Source organism: Lacerta agilis, chromosome 1 (genome assembly GCF_009819535.1).
Source record: "Lacerta agilis isolate rLacAgi1 chromosome 1, rLacAgi1.pri, whole genome shotgun sequence".
Lineage (NCBI taxonomy): Eukaryota > Metazoa > Chordata > Lepidosauria > Squamata > Lacertidae > Lacerta > Lacerta agilis.
In genome coordinates, this window is record NC_046312.1 from 32,296,245 (window position 1) to 32,316,013 (window position 19,769).

A 19,769-nucleotide genomic window follows, 5' to 3' on the forward strand; every position below is an offset into this window, starting at 1 on the left:
TCTCCCAGGGCTGGTGAGCATAGCGACTGCTCCGCGCATGCGTCCACCAAGGATGGTGTTTTTTTACATAAATAGATTCAGCCGACGAACGGAGAGGTCAGAGCCTTTGCTGACGTATCTTGATTCCGCCAGTCAGGATTGTGAAGGGAGGGCGGTCTTCCCGGCGCATGCGCGGTGTGTTCAGAAGGTAAAGCATGGATTTCCCTTCGGCTCGTCAGGCTGTTTTGAACGTATTGCGGGGTGCGCGTGCGGGGGATCTGCCCCGCCTTCTTCACTGGATGAGAACAACCAGTAAGCCGCGTTTCTCCTCAGGTCTTATCAGTTTCTCCACCGGCTGTTTCTTCCTGCGCTTGCATTACAGTTTTCTTACTAGCGAGAACTGCAACAAAATGTTGCAGCGTGGGGTGTTCTTGTTCAGGAACCCCCCCCCATTTAATCACCCCCAATAATCGGTCAATATTCTGGGCCCACTGAATATGCTTAGTCATCGACTAGCTGTTTGGGGCCGTCTTCCCTCCTTTGCCCCCAATTTAGTGTGTTACTTTGGATTCCACCAAGCCTAATGATAGTTTGCATGTTTCATGTTCCCAGTCAGTACACCTCTGTAACCAGGTTGTACAAAAGCGCAAGGGTCAGGACTTTTCTTCGTGATCAGCTTTATGTCGCATCAGCTTTATGTCGCAGGTATCTGATGGCAGGCATGAGAAGCATGATGCTGGACCTAAGGGCCATTTACTGGTTTTGGAAGCCAATGCAGACTTACATAAAATAGCATGTTCTTCATATTCAGGCTGCAAAATCCTGTACATGTTTTGATGGGGAAGCTGAAAAATTGGGGGAAGTTTCCTTTTTGATATCAAGATGCTTTCAATATGTTGAGTATTTAGCAATACCTGATGGATTAATAACCCTTGGGCAACTTGATCTGTTATTAACAGCCAAAAAGCAAAATTGCATTATCACTTATCTGTGTATGCATTTATTGACCATAACTGCTTATGAGTGCAAGGTACCAATGTTACACCTCTTACCAACATTGATTACCTGTGCTGAAATCACATGTCAAAAGACTTCAGACTTAAGTGTTGTTGTTGTTTTAAGTAAATCACAGACTATAAACCAGGGTAAAGGAACCTGTGGTCCTTCATATATTGTTGGATTACGAACCCCCATCACCCCTGATCATTGGCAATGTTGTCTAGGGTTGATGAAAACTGAAAACCTAGACACATCTTTTTCCCATACCTGGCATAAACTGCAGAAATGAAGAAAAACTTGTCACATAATTCCTTAATATGTATTTATGAATGTAACTAATACAGTAATTGAAATTACTCAGCATCAGTAAGTGCACATTTGCACTATAGAAAGCCATTATCTGTTATTTGCTTCATCCCTATAGTGTCCTCACAGTGTTAGTACCACTTGGTCATGTTGTTGAAACAGTCATGTTCTCTAACACATGTAAAGCTGGTAATGGGTACATTGCTTCCAGCTTGAACCTGAAAACAGTTATGGTCAAATAACATTTGCATTACACCAGGCAGAGGAACAAGGGAGCTGGGAGGTAGCACTTTCTTCCAGGATGAATGTCATAGCAAGAGGAAGACGTATGGCCACAACCACTAACTAAAGTAGTATTGGGGAAAGTACTGTATCTTCCTCCCAGAAAATACACTGCTCCAACTATTAGTTTCTTTGGGAGTCTCTGGCCTGTTGTTGGCCAAATGAACAGGAATGCGTAGTTTGGCTTATCTTAATATAGAGTAGGCTTTGAGATCATTTGATAAAAATATTTTAAAATTAAATAGCATTACAAGCTGTCATTTTGGATTCATATTAATACCGGTAGATCAAATAACCAGCGGGTGATGGATTTGAGCTCAGTACATTGAAAAATATGGAATCATCAACATCAGCACAGCCCCTTACTTATACCTGCTTTCCAGATGTTCCTCTCTTGCAACCTGATTACAGCTGGTGTGAATTTTTTCTTTGGTCAGCTGGTGTTTGAATCTTTGCAGCACTGTCACACAATGGCATTGTGGTGCTGCTATTAAGAATTCTTGGGTGGCTGCATCAGTAACAGTTTGTGACCAGTCTTGCTTAGAAAATGCAAAATGCTTTTTGCTTTCCCATGCATAGTATAAAAGAGGAGTACTATTAAACTTTACCAAATTACAGAAACCCCATGGTTTTATACCAAAATAGAAATAGACATTGCTATATTTAGGCAGCTGCTTAGCAACCTTTCCTTCACTGTTGCACAGTTGGTGTGGTCTTCCCACAAACTGAGATGTATGTTGCTAAATTTACTGGTGGCTTAAATTCATTTTTCCCATTATGGTACAAATGAGCTCAAATACAGCAGAAATAAAGTTTGGAAACGGCACCCTGAAATCATCAGCAATCTCTCTTATTTATTATATTTGCATCCTATATTTCCTTCATGGAGCTTGAGGAAGGAGCATATATGATTTTCCATCCTTCCATTTTATCCGCAGAAGAACCCTGTGAAGTAGTTTAGACGAAGAGACAGTAACTGGCACATGGTCAGCTTCATGGCTGAAAGGGGGGGGGGTGAGCCCTGGTCTTAGTCCACCACTTTAACTACTACACCACACTGGCTGAACAGCTATGAACAAATATTGAACAGACGACAGGCACTGAATGAATTTAACATCTGTGCTGGGCCCACCTTGGGATGGCCAGCTTAGAACTTCATGCAACTATGACAACCACGGGACTTGGCCTGTATACTACTGGCCTGTATTCAGCAGGAAAACTCTGGATCTGGTCTTTGTTGCTGGGTTAATGATCTGGAATTGAGGGTAATACAGCATGTGCTAATACATATTAAGGCCTTCTCTGTGGCAGAATTGCAGAATATGCTCTCCCTGGAAACTTGAGTAGCACCACTGGTTTTGGCATTTCAGTTCCAGGGGAAGACCTGGTTGTTTGCCAATACATTTGTGGGATGTTGGACTGCTGCTGTAATTCTGGGTGTTTTTATGACTGAACTTTTAATGCCATGTTTTTAACCTGCACTTAACTATCTGTAATTGCTCTTGTTTTATGTTGTAACCTGCCTGGAATCACATAATGAATTGCAAGGTAAAAATACATTTAATAAAGGGAATATGTAGGCCACCTCCACTCCCATCTCCAAGACAAGGATAGGTTACCCTTTATCTCAATCAACTTCTCAAGAAACATTTGTGCTGTACTACTAGTTTGCATATCGGAACGGAGTCTGTGCATATCTGCTGAGAAGGAAGGCCCATTGAATTCAATGGGTTTTACTCCCAGGTAACTCTGCAAAGGATTATAAGCAAGACATGTTACAGCCTTAGAGAATGCATCCTATTTCTTTCCTCTGAAGGAGAGTTTTACAACTGATGTATTGGGATCCTGGTTTCAGATTTCAAAATACTGGAGGGCATCTACCCTATTCACCTGGATTTCAGGTGGGACAGCACACCTTTGCTGGAGAGACAAAAATAGCCTTTGCTTTGTTCTATTGCTTCTCTAGTTAGTGAAGTAGGTGTCCTGCTTGAGCAGCTGCTTGCAAGCAGCAGGGAAAGAACAGGGTGAGGAGAGTAAAGTCATAGACTGCATGCATGTCATATATTTAAAGCACATCACTTTCCCCAGAGAATCCTGGGAACTGTCATTTATCTGCTCACACTTAACACCCTTAGCAGACTTTAAATTCCAGGATTCTTTGGGGGGCAGAAATGTATGCAGCCATAGTTTAGGCAGGAAAGCCCCTCAAAACCCATCAATACCAGCTATTGCACATAGATGCTGCCCTCATGTTACTGGTGAATGTTGTCAGCCTACAGTCATGAGCTGACACCTGGCATGGGGTGGTAGATAAACTGAAGGGAGGTGCCCTCTCTGCTAGAGTATGTATGTTGCGTAAAAGGTAAAGGACCCCTGGATGGTTAAATCCAGCCAAATGCGACTATGGGGTGCAGTGCTCATCTTGCTTTCCAGGCTGAGGGAGCTGGCGTTTGTCCACAGACAGCTTTCCGGGTCATGTGGCCAGCATGACTAAATCACTTTTGGTGCAATGGAACACCATGACGGAAGCCAGGGCGCACGAAAACGCTGTTTACCTTCCTGCCACATCAGTACCTATTTATCTACTTGCACTGGTGTGCTTTTGAACTGCTAGGTTGGCAGGAGCTGAGCAGAGGAACAGGAACTTGCCCCATTGCACAGATTCGAACTGCCGACCTTCCGATCAGCAAGCCCAAGAGGCTCAGTGGTTTAGATCACAGCGCCACCTGTGTCCCGCACATCTTATTACCAGGTGCGGGAAACCAAAGGAGAGTCGAGTGTTGTTGCACTCAGGTCCTGTTATATGATTTCCCATGGGCGCCTGGTTGCCCACTGTGAGAACAGGATGCTGGGCTAGATGAGCCACTGGACAGATTCAGCAAGTCTGTTATTATGTTATTTTTATTAGGCCTTGTTTTTCTCTGACCCATAAAGGACAACCACAGATTATAAAGGTTTCTTACATGTCTTTGCTTCCACATTCCATCCATGAAAGGTGATTGCTGTCTCCAGAATCAGGTCCAGGGAGCCACCTCTAGGGAAACTTGGCTCAACTTCTCTGCTTGAGAGGGAGGGAGGGAGAAAAGTGTGGATGAATTCTCCCCTTGCTCTGCTCTTGTGGAAGAGAGAGGTTTGGAAGATATTATTACTTTCTCATAGCAGTTAGCACAATGGTGATTGCTCCAAGCACATTAAAACGTGGCACTGTGGTCTAAACCACTGAGCCTAGGGCTTGCCGATCAGAAGGTCGACAGTTCGAATTCCAGCGACGGGGTGAGCTCCCGTTTTCAGTCCCAGCTCTTGCCCACCTAGCAATTCAAAAGCACGTCAAGTGCAAGTAGATAAATAGGTACCGCTCCAGCGGGAAGGTGAATGGCGTTTCCAGGGGTACGTTTACCTTTTTAGATTTTACATCTGCTCTCATTCACCTTTAAACATTTCCCACAAAATACTTAGGCTAGAATAAATCACAGACACAGCATTGCAAATAAGTGAATATTGTACTCAGAGTTTCAGAAGTTACAGCAAACAACTCTCCATCTGTTGGCAGTAAAGTAATGAAAAGGTTCCAAAGGAAAAACATTTGTCTTCTTACACAAATGAATCATGCAGAAGATGCAGGCTGTAAAATTTCTTAAGAGAGATTTTTCATTCATGTGGTTTTTCTTCAGCTGGGAGCCATGCTTGGCTATCAGCTTCTTCAGGGAACACATGGGTGGGGTGGGGGGTGAGGAAGCAAAGGCTGCTGGGAGCCTGCTGAGTTCCATCCTTGTTAACTTGGGCTCAAAATAACCCTTTCATGCATGTAAGTGCGTCAGCAACTGCATATTGCTACAACTTGTCTCTGATATTATTTTCTCTTCATGTGGCAGCACTTGTACACCATCGGAGATATCATTTTATCTCCTGAGTCCAGAGCATTTTAGGTTCTGCAGTGTGTTCTGGTATGAAAGGTGTATGGGAGCTCCTATCAGCCTCAAGCCTATTAAGGAGGTTTTTGCTGAGCTGAAGGGAAACAAAACAGAATGGCACTTCAGTTCAATTATCTTGGTTTCTATCTAGCTGGCTGAGGGGTGCATTTTTTTCTGTCAAGGTTTTCCGTGGCAGCATGAGGACAGTAAACATGCATATTCAACTTTGAGTCTGTAACCATTCTTGAAGATCTTGTGGAAGCAGCAAAGAGTTGTTTGCTACTGGAGCACATCAACTACATCTACCGGTATATCCTTAGACAGATGGCTAATGAAAAACTTAGCTAAATATAGTCGAAACAAAATAGAAAATTCTTTCCAGTAGCACCTTAGAGACCAACTGAGTTTGTTCTTGGTATGAGCTTTCGTGTGCATGCACACTTCTTCAGATATTAGCTAAATATAGAGTTGCATCCAATTCCTGCCTCTCCTCTCACCTACCTGCAGTCCACCAGTCCTCTTGAACATATTTTAAGAGTTCACAAGGAGCTGCAGCCAGGAAATCCCACTGTGTGGGAACACTTTCGCAATGGCAACATTGGGCATAACCCATGGTACTTTGTGTAGCCACACTTACAACAGCCACTGAGATAGGAGGATTCATTTTTACCTCATGTGGGATTTCAGTTGTTGCTGGGTTTTGCCTGCGACTTTCATTTTGGAGCAACCGCAAGGTTTCAAATTCTTTCTTTTTTCCCCTCCCTTGGAAAAAAAAACATATCCTCAAGATGTTCCTTTAATTGGTAAACTGGATGGGCCTGTATGACCAGTTTTGCAGTGAAATGCTGGCCTCCTCCACCTTCCTTACCAAAATACTGTAACTACAAGTAACGATGCTTGAAACTACTTTGGGGAGTTACTGAGCTAAGGGAAGTTGATTTAAAATAGTCTTAAGGTTGCAGCCTTAAAATTGTGTCATAGCAGAATTCTATTGTGTCCGAGCTTTAAGTAGCTGGGTGAAAGGAAGGTGGCAATGTTGCCGGTAGGCCTACATCTTCAATCCTAATTGTTCTTCCTGTTTACAGTTCTAGCCAGTCACTACGTATCAGCCATGCTGGCCCCAGTTGACACTTTTTCTTTTCTAACAGACTCTCAGGACCCTGTGGCTATTGAGCATGCATTGCCCTCTCTGGACTTTTTTGGGCAGATTGCCCTCTTAGGTTTTTTCCTTTTTCTTCTAAAAGGCTTTTTGTACTTCTGCCTGCCTCTTGTATCTCAGTGGTCTTGTTTTGTCAAGGGAGTTTGCTATTAGAGGCAGTAATTTTAAGGGAAGAAGAGGGTAAGCAATGATACAGAGGTAGCCTGAGCTGAAAAGGTCACCACGTTGCAGAAAATAGCTCTACAGGGAATAAAATGTATATTAACAGCCTGCAGGTCAAATTCTTAGTTTTGGAGACTTTATCACATTGATATTTCATACTGTTGAAGATACCTCATAAATGTCACTACTGAGCTATACTGTGCCAACAAACCTTTGCTTATACCTTTTTTCAAATATGAAATGTGTTTAAAAATGTACAAGCAAGCAGTTGCATGCTTTTGTCCTTCTTCCAATACTTCAAAAGCATCTTTGATGTTTAAATAGCTAATTGAATGAAATACGATAACTTTGGTGGGAGCAAAGATTGCCGTGTTGGTAGGTTTATACATATTAAAGTAAATCTTAAAATAACCGAGCGCTTTTTGAAATGTAATGTCATCGGCATGTAAATCTGTCGCCTGTAGGAAAAATAAGCAACAAAAGTTGTACAACAGCTCTTCAAATAAAAATCCTGAACATCTGGAATTGTGTGCAAATCACCGTTGCATTAATATTGTTGATGCCTGATAGTGCCACATGATTATTTATTTATTTATACATACATACATCTATATTTTGTAGATGACTTTGATGAATTCACATCCAATAACGATGATATTATTCTCAGAAGTATTGCTGAAGATCTTAGAGATTGTTTGCCGAAAGAGGCCATGCTCAGCTCCGAGCACCTTGCTCTCCAAAAAGTAAGTTTAGCTTTTGAGGCCTTCCTGTCCGTTAGTACAGTGTCAGATAATTTAGTGATTTGGGTCCATCACTAAGGCTATCTGGGACTTCTGTCTGATGCAGGTTGCTGAATGACCTGATTGAGTCACTGTCAGAACTTGAGCCCAGGGCATCTGTCCTTAACAGTTCAAGAAAGAGAAGTGCAGGGAATAAGCTTTAACAAGTGTCCTTGTGCTGATTGGCCCAGTGTAGGTCAGGTGATGCTTGGTCATGCTTAATCATCTAAGCAGCAAAAACAGAATAAAACACTACAAAGCATCAATCAAATTTTCAAGTTCCCCAGAATTCTGCCTAAATGTTCCTTTGGGGTTTTTTTTCAATTATGCTCTGAAACATATTTCTTCTCCCCCTATTTCACCTACTTATCCCAAGAGTTTTGAAGAACTCAAAGTTTGCTCACTGTGACTTCTGAGTTGATCCTAATGAAAACAGTACACTGCAGTTATTTTTGGATTCCACCTCACCAAATGAACCAGCATAGCTGGCTGCAATGTTCATTTGTTTTGGGGAAAAATAATGAATTTAGCTGCCCGGGAGAGGGAGCCTAGAATTTCTACCACCTAACAATGGGACCTGGGTTATGAGGGTTACATGTCCTCTGCTTATAGGGAAACTAGTTTTGCTTCCATTGGCTCCTCTTAATCAGCTAAAATTAGTCACTAGCTTTCCTCATATTACTCCACAATTTCCCCCCCTTTGCTGTTTGCTTTATAATGAAGATATATATTCCAGCTAACACTGATGACATACTAAGTATTGCACAAGTAAATGCAATCTATCTATCTATCATCTATTTATCTCATTTATAGCTGCAGAAACTCTGCCACCTTCGAAGTGCATCCTTAGGCAACAATGTGGGGTCTCCAAATGAAATGCCTGGCCGTGAATATAACTCATTGATGTAGCAGTATAATATATAATACTGACTCCTTAGACAGAGAAAACATGTTAAGTTAGGGGTACAAAATAATGAGGAAATAGGCATAATTTAGGTTAAGTGTTCCCAAACTGGTTTGTGGACCACCAGTGTTCTGAGAACTTCGCTTGGGTGTTCCATGGTGTGCCTATAAAAATACGGTTAAAATTCATAGAGCAACCAACACAGTGCATTATTATTGGTTCAATAGACAGGAAGATCATGAAGTGGCCAGCCAATTTTCAAGTTTGTCCTTTGTGAGGGCAGGGAGTTTGGGAACCACTGACTTACGTGCAGTGGAACAGAAAGTCTAGGGCTTAAAATGTGTGCAGGTAGTACCGGTACTGGGGAAAATATGCTGATTAATATACATGTTCAGCTTTATTCCTCTCCTTCAGCTGCAACAGCAAACAAAACCCACAGTTCATATTGATGCATTCCTTTATGATGACTACTATGTTGACTCACTGTGTGAAGAAGGGAAGATGAGCAGATATTACTGTCTGTTGTGTGGCTCTCATCGGACAGCACCATTAGGTAAGTACATAGATGATGTACTTGGAGGCCAAATGGCAGCATTGGTCAATGTGTGCCTATGCAGTTGATCCAATGTTTTTTTTTCCTAAATCAAATATGGAGTAGCTTCAGGGTTCAGTCAGAGGTGGAACTATGCTTTTCAGAGTGAGCTGCAGAAGCATCTACAAGTTATTGTGCTCCCAGATGAAATGGGAAATAAGGTGAAAGTCCATAAAAAAGGAAAATGGGTTTGATTGCATGGTCTCAATTTATATAGTTTATTAACAATAGTAAAGTAATCTCCCTTTCATCTTGGCCACAGCAGCTACTATGGAGAAATTATCTTAATGCTGTTGAAGTGAGCTGTATTTCTGATGTGAAAGATTTTCCAGGTTTATTTTGATGCATGCAAGACTGTACATGTATTGTCTTGGAAGACAGCACTTTGTATTTTGTAGTTGTTTTTAAAATTTGCAATAAAGTTTATAAAAAAGGAACAAAACCAATAAACATAAATTAGCTTTTAATTTTAGTTCAGGTAAATCAGTGGGGGTTTTTATGTCTTAGGTGTAACTTGTAACTAAAATATGTGTGTGTTTATCATACCAACATTAATTTTTCCAATTAAAGGTGTGTTTGCTAAAACCATTGAAGTTGAGCATGAACAGTTCCCTTTAGGGAGAAAGTTCCAAAGTCAGGATGTCACTACAGAGAAGGCCCTAAATTGCATTCAGGGAATGTCTGGAGGACAGAGCAGACAAACAGCTGCAGGTCCCCCCTTTCAAGCTCTGTACCGATAGCTGGAATGTAAAAACGAAGCCTGCACTTGTGCAGAGAAAAGCTCTGTATGTGTAATTAGGAACCCTGCCCTTTGCAAGTTTCTGTTTACACAGAGAGAGCTCGTCTATATACCAGTTGTGTATGCATCTAGGCTCTGTTCAGACTTTCAATTGAACATATGGTATTCTAGGTTGGAGGTAAAGGATATGGTCCTGATTTGCCCTCCATGTGTTCATATGTGAAAAGGACTGTGATCTGTTCTTCATTTTGTTCACAATTCTGTTCAAAGAACAATGTGAAGCAGATCCATAGCACTTACTTGACAGTTAAGATCTCACAAAGTACTGTAATATTTAAACCATTTACTCTTCAGTAGTTGCACCGAATTTTTTGCTATATTACTTAAGAGTGAGTGGGAAATGTGTCCAGTGCTACAGTCTCACCCTGTTTTATTAAGGTTACTTTTTAAGTAAAGAAATACAGGATCATGTCCAGTTTGATGTTTTACTCAAAATTATAAAGATGTGAATGTGGTGGGGAATATTCTTCTCAGCGGACAAGTGGAAAAATGATAATTCTTGTTGGAAAAGTGTTTTAATCCATGTTCTACTAAACATTTGACAGTGGTTGATGATTGTTCCAGCAATGTTTTTTTTTAATGTTTTGCTCTTATTTCCCAGAGTTCATTTCTCATTCCTTTTCAATCTCGGAACTGAAGTTTCTCTTTCGGCATGTACTGCCTGATCTGACAGGAAAGGTGGTGGTTGACATTGGTTCCAGACTTGGTGCAGTCCTGTTTGGGGTAAAACCCAGTCCAGGAATTTGTTAACAATTTCCTGTGATGTATCTTTTTCCTGTTCTTGGTAGTTATTCTGTTCTTCTGTGCTATGCATTGTCCTGCAGATACGCTGTTTAATGTTATAACCTACCGTGTTTCTCCTAAAATAAGACACCGTCTTATATATTTTTTCGCTCAACAAAACACAGTATGGCTTATTTTCAGGGGATGTCTTATTTTAACCGCGTTGCATCAGTATGCTGCATAGCCACGTCTCTCCAGGCTGTTTTAATGGGAGGTACCACGTCACTATGGCTTATTTTCGGGGTATGGCTTATTTTTGGGGAACGGCTTATATTTCGCAAATGCATAGAAATCCTGCTATGGCTTATTTTATGGCTATGTCTTATTTTAGGAGAAACAGGGTACCTTGCTCAAAATCTTGTTCACAGCATGAGTGGTGTATTACTGGACATCTTACTCCAAACCCAGATGTGATATAACTACATTCTCTTCTCTAAGCCAGAAAGACACGGGTGCAATGGCATATTACCGCCACTTTGTTATTATAACTGCCCTATAAGTCTCTGGATAAGGAGAGGGGTTGGGCTGGTGATACTTTTTTTTGAGTTTTGGGCAAATCCAGCTCAGGTTTCTTTATCCTGCTCAATAGTTAAAAGAATTGTTTCAGCAGTTTATAGGAAATAGGTATCAGGAAGCCATTGCTCAGGTTCAGTTTTGCAGTCATGTTTTGCTTCGCCGTAAAGTTGACATCTGTGTATAATTTTGTTTCTCAAACTTTGTGTGTGCCTTCCTAGGCTACAGCCTTAGGGAAGGGCTGGAATTTAATACTATAGAGCACAGGCCTCAGACACTGAACAGCTTCTACAAGTCAGTGTAGATCCTTCTAATGATCCAAGACAGCCTCATATTTTAATATGTTCTCCCCAAGAAAAATATGTACCAAGAAAAATCAGCAGTTACAGAGAAAGTCTACCACTCCTCCCAATTACATAGCATCATCAGGTAATGTCTGTGTTGCTTAAGCAAGGTTTTGGCTTGTCTCCTGCCTGAACCTGAATTTGTTATAGTCAGTTCTTTGGTTTCTGTTGTTGTATTATCTTATGGTTTGATTGACTGACATTGATCCCTTTAGTGCTCCAGATTTAGGAAGGCAGGATAAAAACCCCTTAATAAATAAACAAAAGAAAAGCATAGGACCATAGCATTTTATCAAAAGGTCTTAAGGAGCTCTTTAAAAAAAATATTAGGCTGCCCCCATTGGTATAATCTTGATCAGGAAAGAGAGCTTCTTTTCCCTGGAATACCTTCCTAGATGCTCTGACCACTTGTGTAAAGGATCCAGTTATTTCTTGGCATTACCTTATTTCCTGGAATAACAAATGAAGTAGATGCAGTGTCAATTTTTGCTAAATTTATCCTAAATTAGAAACACTTGTTAACATTTGGAAAGCTGAAACACTTTATGGTGTTAAAAATGGAATATATCCTCCAGATAAAGCATAACTCATACTTTTAAAAATAGTTCTTTTCATCATATTCTTTGCTTCAATTTACAGAAGTGGCAATCTGCCATATTTAATCTGAATAGACTGTTTCTCTAGCCAGATGGTTAAGAGTTTCAGAAAGCTGTAATAGTTATCATTTAGGGGCATCTTAATATGTGGGTTTCTAGCATTTGTCATGTTAAAGCCATATAAGTTGATCAAGCCTCTTGTGAAACATTTATTCTAATTTATAAGATAAATTATCATGGCATGGTAGACTTTCTGTTGTTGGGCTAAACACTATTTTGAGCACTTGCTACCAAGCCCTCTGGAACAGGGCCTGAAACTTTCTAAGATTCTTACAGTCTCATTATATATATATATGTATACACACACACACACACACACACACACACACAATATATATAATGAGACTGTAAGAATCTTAGAAAGTTTCAGGCCCTGTTCCAGAGGGCTTGGTAGCAAGTGCTCAAAATAGTGTTTAGCCCTACATATATATATACTGTGTGTGTGTGTGTGTGTGTGTGTGTGTGTGTGTGTGTGTGTACTGTATATTCTGGCGTATAAGACTACTTTTTAATCTAGGAAAATCTTCTCAAAAGTCAGGGGTCGTCTTATATGCCTGGTGGAGAATCTGCGGTCAAATATATCTCAAACTCTATATTTTAACTGGAAAAGTTGGGGCTCGTCTTATACACCCAGTCGTCTTATACGCCGGAAAATAGGGTGTGTGTGTGTGTATCAGTAAAGCTTAACATTCCATTTCAGTCCACCTATATCTGTCTGTCTATCTACGTTGGCTTTTCTTTTAGGGCTACTTTTATAGCTCAGCGTCTCAGATCTATGGTGTTGAAATGAATGCAGACTTTTGCCAGTTGCAGGAAGTTATCATTTCAAAATACCAACTTCATGGAAGAATAAAGGTAGTAACATATTTCTTAGTTTGTTTTATTTGCAGAGAGATTTTGAACTAGCAAGTCAGTATTCATAGAAAAATAATGTCATCGGAGTTGCAGTATCTTTGCAGTCGTGCAAATACCTGGTTGTTGTTGTTGTTGTTCAGTCGTTCAGTCGTGTCCGACTCTTCGTGACCCCATGGACCAGAGCACGCCAGGCACGCCTATCCTTCACTGCCTCCCGCAGTTTGGCCAAACTCATGTTAGTAGCTTCGAGAATACTGTCCAACCATCTCATCCTTTGTCGTCCCCTTCTCCTTGTGCCCTCCATCTTTCCCAACATCAGGGTCTTTTCCAAGGAGTCTTCTCTTCTCATGAGGTGGCCAAAGTACTGGAGCCTCAACTTCAGGATCTGTCCTTCTAGTGAGCACTCAGGGCCGATTTCCTTGAGAATGGATAGGTTTGATCTTCTTGCAGTCCATGGGACTCTCAAGAGTCTCCTCCAGCACCATAATTCAAAAGCATCAATTCTTCGGCGATCAGCCTTCTTGATGGTCCAGCTCTCACTTCCGTACATTACTACTGGGAAAACCATAGCTTTAACTATACGGACCTTTGTCGGCAAGGTGATGTCTTTGCTTTTTAAGATGCTGTCTAGGTTTGTCATTGCTTTTCTCCCAAGAAGCAGGCGTCTTCTAATTTCGTGACTGCTGTCACCATCTGCAGTGATCATGGAACCCAAGAAAGTGAAATCTCTCACTGCCTCCATTTCTTCCCCTTCTATTTGCCAGGAGGTGATGGGACCAGTGGCCATGATCTTAGTTTTTTTGATGTTGAGCTTCAGACCATATTTTGCGCTTTCCTCTTTCACCCTCATTAAAAGGTTCTTCAATTCCTCCTCACTTTCTGCCATCAAGGTTGTATCATCAGCATATCTGAGGTTGTTGATATTTTTTCCGGCAATCTTAATTCCGGTTTGGGATTCATCCAGCCCAGCCTTTCGCATGATGAATTCTGCATATAAGTTAAATAAGCAGGGAGACAATATACAGCCTTGTCGTACTCCTTTCCCAATTTTGAACCAATCAGTTATTCCATATCCAGTTCTAACTGTAGCTTCTTGTCCCACATACAGATTTCTCAGGAGACGGATGAGGTGATCAGGCACTCCCATTTCTTTAAGAACTTTCCATAGTTTGCTGTGGTCGACACAGTCAAATGCTTTTGCGTAGTCAATGAAGCAGAAGTAGATGTTTTTCTGGAACTCTCTAGCTTTCTCCATAATCCAGCGCATGTTTGCAATTTGGTCTCTGGTTCCTCTGCCCCTTCGAAATCCAGCTTGCACTTCTGGGAGTTCTCGGTCCACGTACTGCTTAAGCCTGCCTTGTAGAATTTTAAGCATAACCTTGCTAGCGTGTGAAATGAGTGCAATTGTGCGGTAGTTAGAGCATTCTTTGGCACTGCCCTTCTTTGGGATTGGGATGTAAACTGATCTTCTCCAATCCTCTGGCCACTGCTGAGTTTTCCAAACTTGTTGGCATATTGAGTGTAGCACCTTAACAGCATCATCTTTTAGGATTTTAAATAGTTCAGCTGGAATATCATCACTTCCACTGGCCTTGTTGTTAGCAAGGCTTTCTAAGGCCCATTTGACTTCACTCTCCAGGATGTCTGGCTCAAGGTCAGCAACCACACTACCTGGGGTGTATGAGACCTCTATATCTTTCTGGTATAGTTCCTCTGTGTATTCTTGCCACCTCTTCTTGATGTCTTCTGCTTCTGTTAGGTCCTTTCCACTTTTGTCCTTAATTGTGGTAATCTTTGTACGAAATGTTCCTTTCATATCTCCAATTTTCTTGAACAGATCTCTGGTTTTTCCCATTCTGTTATTTTCCTCTATTTCTTTGCATTGCTCGTTTAGAAAGGCCCTCTTGTCTCTCCTTGAATACCTGGTAGGATACCTCAAAATAGTTGAAGTTTGTAAATGATTATGACTGAAACCATCATGTGATTCAAACCAACTCCATAGCAGCCTGTACATTCAGCTCTAGAGTTAAACGGAGGCTGGAGGATATTCAATATTCATAAAATTGAAACAGTTTAAAAGGTTTTAAGGTTTTCCTATGACCAACAAGAAAAGAATAATACTGTAGTATAGTATTTAGTATTTGTATAATCAGGTGTTCCAAGCACTTTGTGTGCTATCTTGTAGTAATATGTATAATTCAATAAGAAAGGTCAGTATTTTTACACCCATATGGCAAATGGGGAGGGTGAGGCCAAGAGTGCTTAGGGTCAGGGAACCTCTGGCCTGCGGACTAACCTTGGCCCACCAGGTGTCCCCGTTGGGTCCGTGAGACCATTTTGGACAAGCCAAAACTGCCCAGCAGCTTCCAAAGCAGCCAGCAATCAGCTGGTTGGCAGGAGTCTTTAAAGTGCTATGTAAAGCAGGAACCCAGCACAAAGCAGTATCACCCCCCCCCCATCAGCTGATGAGATGGGAGAGGGAGCACTTCCTTGATCCAGTTGTTCTCGCCACCCTTTTGTTTCAGTAGCTGTTTGACTGTAAAGTGAAGCTGCTGCTAAAATGAATTGGGTGGGGAAGCCTTAGGTAGGATGCACCCCATCAGCAGAATCCCTGTGCAAAGCCTTCTGCTTGTGCAACACGACTTTTTCCTTCTGTATGCCACTGCACCTTCAGAAAATGGCTTTTGGGGGGAGAACCCCCAGAACAGTGGGGGGAGGGGCTAATTTCATTATTTGAGATTGTTGCCAGATGATCTTTCATGTTAGAAGCTTACAAATTTTCCCCCTTCAGGTACTTCATGCAGACATTTGTACTCAGGCGTCACTTCTTCAGAATGCTGACATTGTTGTGATGAATAATGTTTTTGAATATTTCCTTGACAGCTCAGAACAGGCCAGGTAAGATGCGTGTTCCTGAATTTTTTAGAAACTAGGAATACATTCCTGAGGATACAGTTAGACTTACACATGTTTCTCCTCTTTTAAAAAGCTAGAATTGAAATGTATATTTAAGAAAAATATAAGTTCCAGACCAGGCATAGGCAAACTCGGTCCTCCATATGTTTTGAGATTACAGTTCCCATTATCCCTAACTACTGGTCCTGTTAGCTAGGGATGGTGGGAGTTGTAGTCCCAAAACATCTGGAGGGCCAAGTTTGCCTATGCCTGTTCCAGACTCTCAGACTCAAGTAGTTATTATGAAGCAAGTTGTTTAAGCGATATATGACAGATTTAATGTCAGCTAATAAGGAGTCCAGTGGACAATATTAGAAAACCTGGAAACTGATGGTGATGCTGTAGGTGCAAAAGTAAAAAATGAAGCCACCAGGCAGTTAACAACCTATGAGAAAATAATAGTGGTAGAAAACATAGTGGCGTAATGTCTGATTTCATCCATGCACAAAACTCTTACAGAGGTAAAATTTTGCCCACAGCAAAATTTAAGAAGTTGGTGGGTGGTAAATTGGAATTTAGACATAGAGGAAGAAGAGTGAAATAAATTATGGACAAAAGCGCCATGCAAATCCCTATCAGCAACGACAAGGAAAAGAGCTCTCAATATAGTTGTTAAACTACAACACCTAGCAGCCCCATCCAGCATGGCCAAGAGATTTGAGTGTTTTAGTCCCCCACAGCTGGAAGGCCACAGGTTTCACATCCCTGTTCTAGCAGCAGCTGTGATAATACTTGCCTCAAATTAGAGACAGCCAACTTCCTCTCTTGTTATGAAGTGGCAGATAAGTGACTTTGCCTGAGGCTTTGCAGCTATTATTTGGTACAAGTTCCTGGACCCAATTCCAGGCAATTCAATTAACACATATACTGTGACCCTGGATGAACCATTCCACAGTCAAAACAAAATAAAATAAAAAATTCTTTCCAGTAGCACCTTAGAGACCAACTAAGTTTGTTCTTGGTATGAGCTTTCGTGTGCTTGCACACTTCTTCATACCAAGAACAAACTTAGTTGGTCTCTAAGATGCTACTGAAAGGAATTTTTTTGTTTGTTTGTTTTGACTATGGCAGACCAACACGGCTACCTACCTGTAACCATTCCACAGTGTTTGGAAAGTCCCACTGACCATAGAGGCTTTTGGGGATGGGATACAGGGCTGTAGGATGGAAAGGAAAAATCCATTGCATTGAGGTGCCTTGTGCTTATGCGGTGGTAGATTCAACCAGTTATTTACATCAGTAATATTTCTTTCTGTGTTTTTTTAAGGGTTTACCTATTCTGTTTTATAAATCTGGTTAATATTATTTCCCACAAACAGTGGGGTATACATAATAATCTGGTAAAGGGACCCCTGACTGTTAGGTCCAGTCGCGGACGACTGAGGTTGGGGCGCTCATCTCGCTTTACTGGCTGAGGGAGCCGGCATACAGCTTCTGGGTCATGTGGCCAGCATGACTAAGCCGCTTCTGGCGAACCAGAGCAGTGCACGGAAATGCTGTTTACCTTCCCGCCGGAGCGGTACCTATTTATCTACTTGCACTTTGACGTGCTTTTGAACTGCTAGGTTGGCAGGAGCAGGGACCGAGCAACAGGAGCTCACCCTGTCGCAGGGATTCGAACCACCGACCTTCTGATTGGCAACCCACGTCCCTTTCAATAATCTTGTACTATAAAATAAATTTGCATATATGTCAGGCACATATCAAAGAGGCTATAATGCTCATGCAGGCCAGGCTAAGCTTCTAGTGTTTTTCTCTCGGAGCACAAAGGCCGAATGATGGATGATAATAACTACACTTTGTTGGAAAATGTTAGTTTGTACTAAGCAAGTAATTTTCCAGAAGGGTTGCTGCAAGTGAAATCTAAACTTACCGGTACTTTCCCCTAGATCCTGGAAATTTATCAGGCAAAATGTAAGAAAGAAAGGTTCCTTATTAGTGACGTTGCCAAGCCTTGAGAAATCTCTTTCGGAGCTTCAGGTAAGTAGTTATTTTTCAAACTTTTCTGCACTCAAGTCTTTCCTTTTTATGGAAAAAGCTTTTTTTTTTTTTTAGATCTGCAACAGATGCCCTCCTTGTGTGTCCACCTCCTAGATTAGTGAGGTTGGTGGTGAGAGAGAGGACCATGGAGGTCACATGGCTTCCTGCCAGTAGATCTCGTATTTGGCGCTTTGGGAAGATCTGGGCATAGTGCTAGAAGGCTGCCTGTTTCTCACCTCAGGTTCCTAACAAATATACCTGTGAGAAAGAAGGACCGGGGTGGGAGGAAGCAACATGTGTCAATGGCAGAATGAAAATACGATTTTGATCAGTTAACTGAGGGCTACAGTACTATCATTTACAAGGATATAGTTGAGAGAGATAGCAATGTGTGAATACTACCAATACTGCAGTCCCAAATCCGTCACAAAATATTAAAAACACACATGTACCTTGCAAACCTTACCTATGTTAGTCCTACAGCAGAAGAAGATTTTATTTTGATAACCTTTTATTACCTGTCTTCATCAGTAGTCAAAACTATGAAATTTTAATTTCTTTTCAGGTGGACATTCAGCTCAGCCAATGGGTGGAAGCTCTGCCGTTGGACTACGATGTGTTTTTTGAAGAGGTTGCTGATAGAGAAGCACTTGAACAAATTCACTTGTACAGAATTCTCTAATACAAATGTGTACTGATATTGAAATTGCATTGAATTGCAGTTCTACAGTTCTTTTTTCAAGAATTCTTATTTTTATTCCTGTTTTTTTATAATGCAAACACATACCTGTAAACAATGAGCAATAAGAATAACCCAAACAGAGAGGCATACAGTAGCTCAAATAAAGTTCTTCTTTTGATATATCCATTTTTGTCAATTGAGTGAGTCCTTCCATAAAGAGCCATGAGTTGTCGGTGGGGTTGGAGTGGAGTGTGAGGAGGGCATAAATGATATAAAGCTGAACCTTATTGTCTCAAAGTCACTTTCTTGTCCTCTGCCAATTTTTTGCCTGCCACTAAGGGATCCCAATCCCTCCTTTTTTGGTTCATACAATACAATTTTTGATAACCTGGATATTTTGCCATTGTGTATAAATTAATTAGTAGGATTTTGTTTTGTTTTTTGCCAGTTTTGAATCTTGTTGTAAGTTAGAGGTATGGTAGTACTGGGAATAAGTATGTCAATGGAGGTAATACATTCATTTTGATTGTTGCAATCTTGCTTAACCATGCTATATTTAATTTTGACCAGTTCATAAGCTCCTTGTATATCTTCCATGCTAAAGGATTATAGTTAAATTTTTCTATTGGTTTTTAATTCTTTGGTATAAAAACTTCAATGTGTTTTATATTGTGTTGATATGCCTGTTTGTTCTGTGCTTTCTGTGTTTATATTGAAGCACGGAATTGCTGATTTTTGAGCATTGATTTGAAGACCTGCTCAAATGCTGTTATTATTCATTCCTTATATGACTGATTTCTTTCTGGGTTTGTGAACAATAGTAAGATGTCATCTGCAAACATGCCTATTTTATATTGTGTGTTGTTAATGAAAATACCTGATATAGTTTGATCCGATCTGATTTTGATTGCTAACAAAGGGGAGAGTTCAACGTCCATATGCATGGCCCCACTTGCGGTTTGGGCAGTATTCTCCATTTTGATGGATCATTGATACTATCCCCTAATCCTGCTTTTATTACTGCATTCCATTTAGAAACTAGATCGTTGTGCGTTTTAGTTATGTACTCAGGAAGTATTGTCTCTTTTTGTTACAGGTAGGTAGCCGTGTTGGTCTGCTGTAGTCAAAA

At 41.0% G+C, this 19,769-nt stretch overlaps 1 protein-coding gene across 1 annotated transcript; it reads left to right on the plus strand.

Moving 5' to 3' along the window:
• The first annotated feature begins 194 nt into the window (after window positions 1-194).
• Window positions 195-19,531, plus strand: LOC117043673. The gene is made up of 8 exons (XM_033143618.1): window positions 195-291; window positions 7,420-7,541; window positions 8,896-9,034; window positions 10,474-10,595; window positions 12,913-13,023; window positions 15,815-15,921; window positions 17,868-17,958; window positions 18,524-19,531. Exons 1-8 carry the CDS (start codon window positions 195-197, stop codon window positions 18,638-18,640), a joined length of 906 nt encoding a protein of 301 aa, XP_032999509.1. The 3' UTR covers window positions 18,641-19,531.
• Window positions 19,532-19,769: the final 238 nt, after the last annotated feature.